A 10,816-nucleotide genomic window follows, 5' to 3' on the forward strand; every position below is an offset into this window, starting at 1 on the left:
CCCCAAGGGATACCCATGTTTTAGAGCTGTCTCTTATACACATCTAGATGTGTATAAGAGACAGGTCTACCCCTTCGTGATTCGTCCGCTTCGTTCGCGTGCAAGCTTTCGTCCATGCACATTTTGAGGCTCACCGCCTTTTCCACTCCCTACCATTCCACACCGAAGGCCTATAAAAGGCGTGACCTTCAGCAGTTCGAAAAACACATCTCATTTTTCACTTCATTTCATTTTTCCTCTCCTAACTCTTCCATTTTAGTTTTTCGAGCAGTGGGTTTAGAAGGAGTGTGTGTTCCGGTTGGTAACGGTGCATTTTCGATCGGGTTTCTTTTGGCTGTTTTATCTTGGGGACGACATGACAATTTTCAGACCTGCTTACACACTTGGGCAGAGCCACGAAAGGTTTTAAAGAGAGAGAGCTCCGCGACTAAGCCTATAACGAGTTTCTGTTTTGCAGGTTTTTCTCTTTGCTTAACTGTCGTGCCTTGACCGTTTACTGTTCGTCGTTCTGAGGGTCCTATCGTTTCCAACACTTTTGTGAGATGATGGATGATGTAGAAGAACTTCATGAAATTTATTCAAACTCTATATTATTTAAACTATATATTAAATTTATGGTTAAATAATATTAATTTAATTAACTATTAATTAATTAATAATTAAATATTATATATTTAATTTAATTTGAATTATATTAAAATAACATCTCACATCACCCATGGTTTTGATATGAATTTGATTCATATTAATTTATATGAAGACAACATAACATATATAACCTAAATATGTGGCTTGTTTTCTAGTAAAAATCTTCTAATAATATTATACGAAGACAACCTAACATGTATAACTCAAATCAAATGAGGATATATTAAAGGAGATAGAATAAAACATATTTCACCAGAACTTTTCTACACTAATGATCCTGAAGAAAACGGCGACATCACTAGACAACAAATTTGTTCAAACGATAACCTGGTCGACTTATTTCCAAAGATATTATCTACTACAATATTTGAAAAATTAGTGTACAAAATTGGAATACGGTGATTCAAAGGTCTTAAGTGATGTTTTAAGGAGGGGAGAAAATATATTGTATTATTTTAAAATTATTAAATTATATGAAATATGTATTATTTTTCTTCACTAGGATTTTTTCTTAATAAGGTTTTAACAAGGCAGATTTCATATATATATTGGGGAGTATTTTATATACTATTACAAAAATAGATGTTCAATGCTTAGTGTCCTAAAAGTCATTTGCCACTTCCATCTTCTCATGTCTCATTCTTCATGTTGTCCACATGTTTTGTAATTTCCATGTAATTCCATTACCTACCTGCTATTTTGTCTATAAATAGTGACATTACGTGGATATTTAGAGTATGCACATTGGTGAGAAAATCTATTTCATAATTCCACTTTGAATTACCATATTATCCTATTTATTTTATTTCTAAATTTTAAGGGGGCACTTGGGGTAAGGAGTTGATTATTATAGTCCTAGGTTATTATTGTTAGGTTATAATAGTTTGTGTTTAGAGTGTAGATTATTTTAGTTTGGGTTATAATAGTATATGTTTGAGGTCTAAACTATTTTAGTTTGATAAGGAAATAGTAAACATTGTAGCAAAATAAAAAAAAATGATGAATATAAAATAGTAAAAGTTATAGCAAATAGTAAACACGGTAGCAAATGGGGGGTTTTGAAATAGTATTGATGGTAACTAACAAGAAAATACAAAATAGTATTTACACTAGTAAGAGGTGGTCATTATAACCTTAGGATAATACTAACTCCAAACACACTCTAATTTATTATATTATATTTGATCGATTTTTGTATTTTTGTTGTGTGTCATTTCGCTCCTTGATTTCACGATACTTTCTCAGAATAATAAGAATAATTATTATGATTAATATGAATATGAAACATAATAGTATACTACTCAAAACTTTTCCGTAATTTCCAGAACTCCCCACGCTACCGAGCAGGCGATCATGCTCAAACAACCGCAAGACACCGTCATCATCGCAAGGAACCATCCATAAATCGACACGTGGAAAGAATATTATAAACTGCCCCTATTCCTCCTGTCACCACTTTTATATAATCCCCATAACCTCCCCTGCTTCTTCATCATCGCTTTATTCCTCTCCTCCTCCAATTTCATCATCTTATCTCTTCAGCAAAATGAGGCTTCCAACTCTCACCAGATTGTTGAAATCCGTCGCCGGACAATTCCCTGATCGGAGAGCCTTATCCGTATCCGGAAAGTTTGATCTCTCACATTCCCGCCTCCAACACCTCGTTGATTCCGCCGCTGCAAAACTCGCCGGCGCCGGCGTCAAACCCGGTGATGTCGTTGCCCTTGTCTTCCCAAACACCGTCGAGGTATTACATTAGATAGAATAAAACCCATCAGTTTAAACTTTTAATTTTAATCGATTTGATTATTTGATTCTGCAGTTTGTGATCATGTTTTTGGCCGTGATCCGAGCTCGAGCCACGGCGGCGCCACTCAACGCCGCCTACACCGCGGAGGAGTTCGAATTTTATTTATCGGACTCTGAATCGAAGCTTTTGGTAACTTCTATAGAAGGCAACGGCCCCGCTGAAACGGCGGCGTCTAAACTCAACATCCAACACGTGACCGCTGAGCTCCCCGATGCACGTGCCGAGTTGATTCTTTCCTGGACTCAGTTCAACTCGAACGATTCTGAATCCGACTCAGTTCTTGAAATCGTCAATGACGGATCCGACGTGGCGTTATTCCTCCACACGTCAGGGACCACGAGCCGCCCCAAAGGCGTCCCTTTGACTCAGTTTAATTTGGCCTCATCGGTTAACAACATTAAATCGGTTTATAAACTCACTGAGTCCGACTCAACCGTTATTGTCCTTCCTTTGTTCCACGTCCACGGTTTAATGGCTGGATTACTCAGTTCACTCGCTGCTGGAGCCGCCGTTACTTTACCAGCTGCCGGGAGATTCTCGGCGTCGACATTCTGGGCCGACATGGTCCAATACAACGCCACGTGGTACACTGCTGTTCCTACGATCCACCAGATCATACTGGACCGGCACTCGACCAAACCAGAAAAGGTTTATCCGAACCTCCGGTTCATTAGAAGTTGCAGTGCTTCATTGGCTCCGGCTATTTTGAACCGGTTGGAGGAGGCGTTTGGGGCGCCGGTTCTGGAGGCATACGCAATGACGGAGGCGACACATCTGATGTCGTCGAACCCATTGCCGGAAAATGGTCCGCACAAAGCCGGGTCGGTGGGAAAACCGGCGGGTCAAGAAATGGTGATATTGGATGCAAACGGCGTCGTTCAGGAGGCGAATGTGAAAGGGGAAGTTTGTATCAAGGGTTCGAATGTGACGAAGGGATATAAAAGCAACCCAGTAGCGAACGAGGAAGCGTTCCGGTATGGGTGGTTCCACACCGGAGATATTGGGTACTTTGATTCCGATGGTTATTTGCATCTCGTCGGTCGGATCAAAGAGCTCATCAACCGTGGAGGTAAAGACACGTGGCCCATTCCAAATTACGGTTTTTATTTGCTTAATTTTGATCAGGCTAATCTATTTATTTATCATCTTGAATCACATGCTTCCCTAACAGAATCATTTTAGAAAATATATATATATATATACACGTATGTGTATGTATATATATGTATGTATGTATGTAGATATATATATATGCAGATATCTATATGTATGTATTCGCCAGGTAGCAATTTTTATCACTAACTTTTTCTTCTTATTTATTTCAAAAAATCTCATTTGAGTCAATTTTTAAATTATTATTTTATTTTCTAGTTTCAATTTTCAAAATATTCTCCTTTGATCAACTTTGGAAGGTACCATTTTTATCTTTTAAAATTATAAATTTATTCCATGACTTTTCATATTTGTATAAAAAGGATCTATTTTATTTTTAATAATAAATTTCTAACCTTTTATTTTATATTTAACAAGTTGTTGGTTTGTTCAAAATTTATAATATTAACTCATCTTTTTTTTTCTGCAAAGATAATATTTAATTTATTATTAAATTTAAATTTAAAATTTATATTGAATAGAACTTCTAAACTTAAAATTTTATTGTAGTTTGTGAATTTTAAAATGTTGAATACGTTAAAAACGTATTATATACAATAAAAAATGTAAGACCCATTGAACCAAAATTTAAAATTTTAAAATATGCTTAGATAATTTTTAAAAATTAAAAATTTCTTCGATACAAAATTAGAAGCGGAACAACCTGTTATATCACTTTTTAAAATTTACTAACGGCAAACAAAAAATACCAACTTAAAGTAGATGCACCAAATTTAGAAATTTGAAGTTAGTTATTATTTTAATAATTATTGTCCTTACTAAGATCCAAAATTAAAATAGTTAAAAGAATAAAATAATGTTAATTGAGGAGTAATGGAATGAGATTTTCTTTTTTTTAAAAAAAAAAATAGGGGAAAAGATATCGCCGATTGAAGTGGACGCGGTGCTTTTGGCACATCCGGACGTGGCTCAGGCCGTCGCATTTGGAGTTCCTGACGAAAAGTATGGGGAGGAGGTAATTATTTATTTATTTATTGTTCTTCTCTTATCATTTTTATTTAAATATTTTCGTCCATTAGTAGGTTGCTTTAAAAAAAAAAAAAAATTAAAAATGGTTTATAGTTTTTGGAAATTTGAAGAATATTCTTTGTTTTTCTCCGTGATGTCCCCATAATGTTCATTTTTTATGTTAAAATATTGTTTTGGTTTGTACTTTTTGAGTAGTTGAATTTTAGTTCTTATTATTTTTAAATATTCAATTTGAGCCATATTACTTTTAATAAATCTCAAACTTACTTCATACTATTATCTATTAGGATTTTTAAGTATAAATTTTAGGAATGTATTTGCATATTGTATTTTATGCATAAAAATTATTATTATTATTTAATCGAATATAACTTTGATGGAATCAATTAAGATTTATTGAAAGTACAAAAATTAAAATCGATCAATTTTCAAATTATGAGGACTAAAATTATAGTTCAACCTATTTCTCTAATGTTTATTTTTATCTTTTATTGATTTTCTCTCGACCAAAACTTTTCAAAATGCTTTCTGAATTCCTCGCTAAATTTTGAAATATGTGTTTGGATTACATTTTCAAGTGATTAATTTAAAAAATAAATTATTTTGAAAGAAAGTGGACTGTTTGGTAACCATTCAAAATTATTTTTTAAGTGCACTTTAATCAATTTTTATAAAAAAAAAATATTTTGAGTTTTTTTTTTAAAAAAATATATTTTTTAAGGCAATCCAAACGGCTCAAAATCTAAAAAATAAATTGTAATTTTCTAAAATTTCAAGAATATATTTAAGAGGAATTTCATCTCATGCCATTTAGGTCTTATTGTGTAATCATTTCGACTCGTTTGATGATCTTTTGGTTTTTTGTTTTGAAAAATTAAGCATATTTCTTACAATAGTTTTTATTCTTTCTTGAGTAAAAGAGTTTTTCTTATCAAAATTTTAAAAAATAAAAACATATTTTTAGAAACAAGTTTTTAACACTAAAAACTTGTTTTGGTTTTTGAAAACATTGGGTAGGAAATAAATTACAAAGCAAAAAATTTAGAAAATTAAGTCTATTTCTTCTTAAATGGTTATCAATATACCTTTGTTTTTAGTTTTTGAAAATTAAATATATTTTTTCTCAATTTCTTACCATGATTTGCATTTTTCTTAAGTATAATAGTTGAATTTTTGCCAAATATTAAATACAAAAATAAGTTTTTTAAAACTACTTATTTTAATTCAAAAAAATTTAATAAAAAATAGATAAAATGTTAAAGAATTTAGAGGTGGGAGAAATATTTATAGACTAGATTTTCAAAAATGAAAAATCAAATTTCAAATGATTACTAAATGAGATACGTCCTTTTAAATTTTATTCTTTTTTCAAAAATAGTGAAGTGCAACTTATTCACATTCCAAAAAACAAAAAAAATAACTTCTTTTATTCTTTTTTTACTTTCTTTTAGTACAATATGGTTAGAGAAATTTAAATTACACACTTTTTAGAGTAATATTCGGAAGTTGATTGTAAGATGATTTAAATCACTTTTTTCTGTTGCGAAAATCATTTTTCTTAAAATGATGGTGTTTCGCATGAGTTAAAATTAATTTTAAAAAAATCTTAAATCATTTCAAATTGATTTTGAAAGAATTAATTGATATGTGATTTTTGTAAGTTTAAATACTGGAACAAAAGATGATAGATATTGTCTATCATTAGATTGTTAATAAAACAAACAATTACATATATTTTAAATTTTCTGTCAATATGTATTATAAACATTCACCTTACTCGAAATATCCATTATGCATATAAGAATTTAAGAATAAAATAAATAGATATAGATATTTACCATAATTATTTAGTTAAATAATAATTTCTCAAATAGAAAATATAATTGATTAATTGAGTAACTCTAAATTCACTTTTAAAACCAAACAATGATAATTCAAAACCATTTTTAAATATTTGAAAATCACTTTTAAGAGTTTGATACCAAAGATAAATTTGATTATTTAAAAATCAATTATATAAAATCAATTGTAGCTAAATCTCTTTTTCTAAAATCACTACTCTAACTATCACTCCTAAATACACCCTTAGTCACTAACACATGTATATATCAATTGAATTATACTTGTTTTAACCGAATGTATTTGACTCAAGGTACAATTTAATTAAATTTCTAACTTTATGGTATGCTTGAAATTTATTGTATTCTATTTATTTACAAACCTCTATGTTTAAAAAATAAACAAGCATAAATAAGTAAATTTTAATAATAAAAAAAAAGCTAAAAATAAGATTATTTCTCAGCTTCAGTTTTTCCAATTTTAGTTTTTTAGCTTTCAATTTACTGCCTGTCAGACACTTCTCGAAATTCACAGGTTATTAAACACGTTAGTTAACGTTTTTTAAATTACAAAATAAAAAATAAAATTGAATGTTGAAAGAATATAAAACTTGAACTAAATTTGTAATCTAACGGAAAATTAACTATTTTAAAAATTGAAATGGGTATTAAAAATATGAAAAATTATTTTAAAAATTGTTTGAAAATATTTACGAATATAACAAAATATCACAATCTATCTATAATAAATAATCATGATAAATACAGATAATAGTCTATTGCAGTCTACTATTGCAGTTTATCGCATATAGATAATAAAATTTTGATATATTATGTAAATATTTTTGTTCATTTTGTTATATTTGAAAATTAACTCTTAAAATATTGGTAATTGTGTTCGTGTTAGATAAACTGTGCAATAATTCCAAGGGAAGGATCAAAAATTGGAGAGGAAGATGTATTGAGCTTCTGCAGGAACAATTTGGCTGCCTTCAAAGTCCCTAAGAAGGTCTTTCTCACTGATTCACTCCCCAAAACTGCTTCAGGCAAAATACAACGAAGAATCGTAGCCGCCCATTTTCTTCACCAAAAATCTTGACGATGAATCTCGACCGCTAATATTATTTCCATTCTCAAGAAAGGAAAAAGAGAGAGAGAGAGCAGCTAAATTTGTGGATAATTTTTAATTTTGGTTCATTCTAGTTTTTGTGATTTTATAATATCTGTTTTGATCGTTGCACTTTTAAACTGATGTTGTTATGGTTCATTCATTTGTTTTAGATTCAAATACCATTATGATTTTTTTTAATTTTTAGAGTTTGTTTAATTTTTGTGCTTGTACATCGAACGCCCAATTTTAATTTTTGTTAGAGTAACAGTTGAAAATGACAAAACTATTTGAAATATTTTTAAATATAACAAAATGTCATTGTTTATCCGTAATAACACACTGACAAATCTTAGTCTCTCAAAATTAATTCGGATCGAAATTGAATAAATAATAATAAAAATTTCCAAGGAGAATATATTTTTAAAATTTATAGTATCAATAGATAATAAAATGTTTTTTTTAAATAATAAAATAATAATATGAACTAAATTTAAGATTTTCTAAAATTATATATTAAAATTGAACATTTCAGAAACTTTCCAATTACATAAACTAAAATGGTATTTTAAAATTTATTATTATTATTATATATTTAAAAAAAAAAAATTCAGTGCAATACTCTAGCCATTGAACTTTTTAAAAGAAAGTCATAACTAATTTCTATTAAAAGACTTCTGCTGCGTAAAAGAATTTGTATTAGAATCTTGCAAATAAGGACAAAAATGTCACCTTTTTTTAAAATGGGATGTTGGGAACCAACACACTCTTCTTGCCTCTCAACCTTTAATTGTTTAGGTATTTATTTTAATTCTAAGAGTGGAAATTTGAACCTAACTCAAAGTTGATGTGAATGTCTTCACTAATTAAGTTATATTTAGGATATCATTAAAAAAAAAGTTAAATTTAGGATTGATTTAATTGTTTGCACGTTTGTTTCTCAATAATTTACTCCAAATTTCTTTTGTTATTGGTAATTCTCTCCCACACCTTTTATTTTTATTAATCAAGAAACACAAACCATGCACGTGAAATACTATATAGTTTTTAGTATATAATAAACAAATATTATATAGTCTTGTTTTAATTACTATAAGCTTTTCAAAGTTAGGTGATGTAACTATTTTTATTTTAATCTTTCCATCATTTTTTTCATAAAAACCTTCTATACAATAATAAAAAATTTGTACTCGTAATTAAATTACGAAAAATGTAAATATTTGGTATTGTAATATAGACAAAGCAACTGTTGAGAGAAATTTTGGATCAATCGCAAATTGTCACATCATTTACCAAATTAATGATGAAATTATAAATCATTGAATTTGGGATAACTAAAGGTTGACATGTGTCCCAAATTGAAGTGACATAAATAGGCAAATCCCGATGACACCACGTGTTTTCATCATGACTATTGGATTGAATAAAATAATTTGATCCAATTTGATATTATTATTTGGGCTAAAGTTCATTCGAGTCCAAAAATAGGCTTAATTTGACCAAAATGTCAAGTAAGGCCCAAGTCCAATTAATTGGGTCCAAGGGTCAAGTCTATGGACCAACCAAGCCCAAGCTCGCGAATCCCACCAGAGAACTTTATAAATAGAAGAGATCTTTTCATTTGTGGGGTTAGCAATTCTACCCTCTAGAGAGCCTATAAAGAATTCTCTACAATCAGAAGACTTCCTGACTCCTGAAATCGACCATACTTGAAGACTGAAGTCCTTTGGAGATACAAGCATTCTTCCAAGACTCCAACTTTAAGAACATCCACACACTCCACTTCCATACATCAATCGTACAGATTCACTCAAGAGAGAATTAGAGGATCAAGTGTTAGAGATCGAACCACATCCGCATCAAATCTCATCAACACAAGTTCAACTCTACAAAATACGTTTCTCTAGAAGCCTGGTGCAAACATTAATCTTCCAAGAAGATCAACAAGCCCAAAGGCCGATCATCCAAGAAGATCAACAAGTCTAAAGGTCGATCATCCATGAAGATCAACAAGCCCAAAGGCCAATCATCCAAGAAGATTTAAAGATTATAGTTTATTTTGAAAGTATAAAAGAATTATATATTAGAGATTGTACTCGTTGTATTGAAATTAATAATAAAAAACAAACCAAGTTTAACCCCACAAAACAAGTTTCACCAAAAACCTTGTGCGAACAAATTGACATGTCTAGTGGGACATCTCTTCCTCTCATCTCTATCTCGTCATCCAAATCAACAAATCAACAAATGACATCAAAGAAAGCTGCATCCAAGACAACTGCTATAAGTAGAGATGTCCACGGGGCGGGGCGGGGCCGAGGATGCCATTCACCATCCCCGTCCCCGCTCCCCATTTCATTCCACATCCCCGTGAAATTCCCACGGGGATTGAAGTAGGATTCTTCGTGGGGAATTCGCGGGATCGGGTTCCCTGCAAGGAATTTTTTCCCGTTATTTTTTTTTTTGTAAAAAGCCAATTTAATTTAAATCACTAATATGAGAAAATTTTAATTAAATAATTAAATTTATCTATTAAATTATTTATTATAGTTAGTTTTTATATGAATATTTGAAATTTAAAGATAAATTATTCAATTTTGGCCTAAAAACTAATTAATTTTTTAGTAGAAAAGAAATAAATATAAATCAAATTATTCACATATATATTCTAAATTTAAACATATTCATTATCTTTTCCAATAAATAATCAAATTTAAAATTTTATTGTAATATTTATATAATAATATTAGATAATTATACTAAATAAATATGTAAAAGCTAATCGGGGCGGGGATGGGGAACGGGCTGGGGCCGGGTTCCCCGTCCCCGTTTAGCTTACAGGGATTTTTTTCCCCCACTCCTTCTCCTATTCCCCACCTAGTCGAGGAATCCCCGTCCCATTCAGGGTGGGCCCTATGGGTCCCCGTCTCTGTGGAAAAATTGGACATTTCTAGCTATAAACAGCTCCTTTATGGGACCTGTCATCCAGAGTTACTCAAAGGGGATCCTGCATAAGCAAAAACAAGACTCTGTCATCGTAGAGAAAATCTGGGAACAACTGATAGAATTTCCTAAAGGTAGGATCATCATCAGAGAAAATCCCTCGTTCGAAAATTCTGCTCCTGCTTCTGATCGATCAAAAAAAGAATCACACTTTGATTTAGTGTCTTACATGATGACTGACCTAACAACTGAGTTGGCCATGGCAAAGATGGAGAGGAAGATAATTCTCTTAATAAAAGCTATTGAGAATGAGACCATGAAATTGTT

The 10,816-nt window shown here is 30.8% G+C and overlaps 1 protein-coding gene across 1 annotated transcript; it reads left to right on the forward strand.

Moving 5' to 3' along the window:
• Nucleotides 1–2,158: 2,158 nt before the first annotated feature.
• LOC120068093 (oxalate--CoA ligase) lies at nt 2,159–7,671 on the forward strand. Its single transcript, XM_039019788.1, has 4 exons — nt 2,159–2,395; nt 2,471–3,527; nt 4,483–4,586; nt 7,346–7,671. Exons 1-4 carry the CDS (start codon nt 2,195–2,197, stop codon nt 7,535–7,537), a joined length of 1,554 nt encoding a protein of 517 aa, XP_038875716.1. The 5' UTR covers nt 2,159–2,194; the 3' UTR covers nt 7,538–7,671.
• Nucleotides 7,672–10,816: the final 3,145 nt, after the last annotated feature.

This window comes from Benincasa hispida, chromosome 12, assembly GCF_009727055.1.
Source record: "Benincasa hispida cultivar B227 chromosome 12, ASM972705v1, whole genome shotgun sequence".
Lineage (NCBI taxonomy): Eukaryota > Viridiplantae > Streptophyta > Magnoliopsida > Cucurbitales > Cucurbitaceae > Benincasa > Benincasa hispida.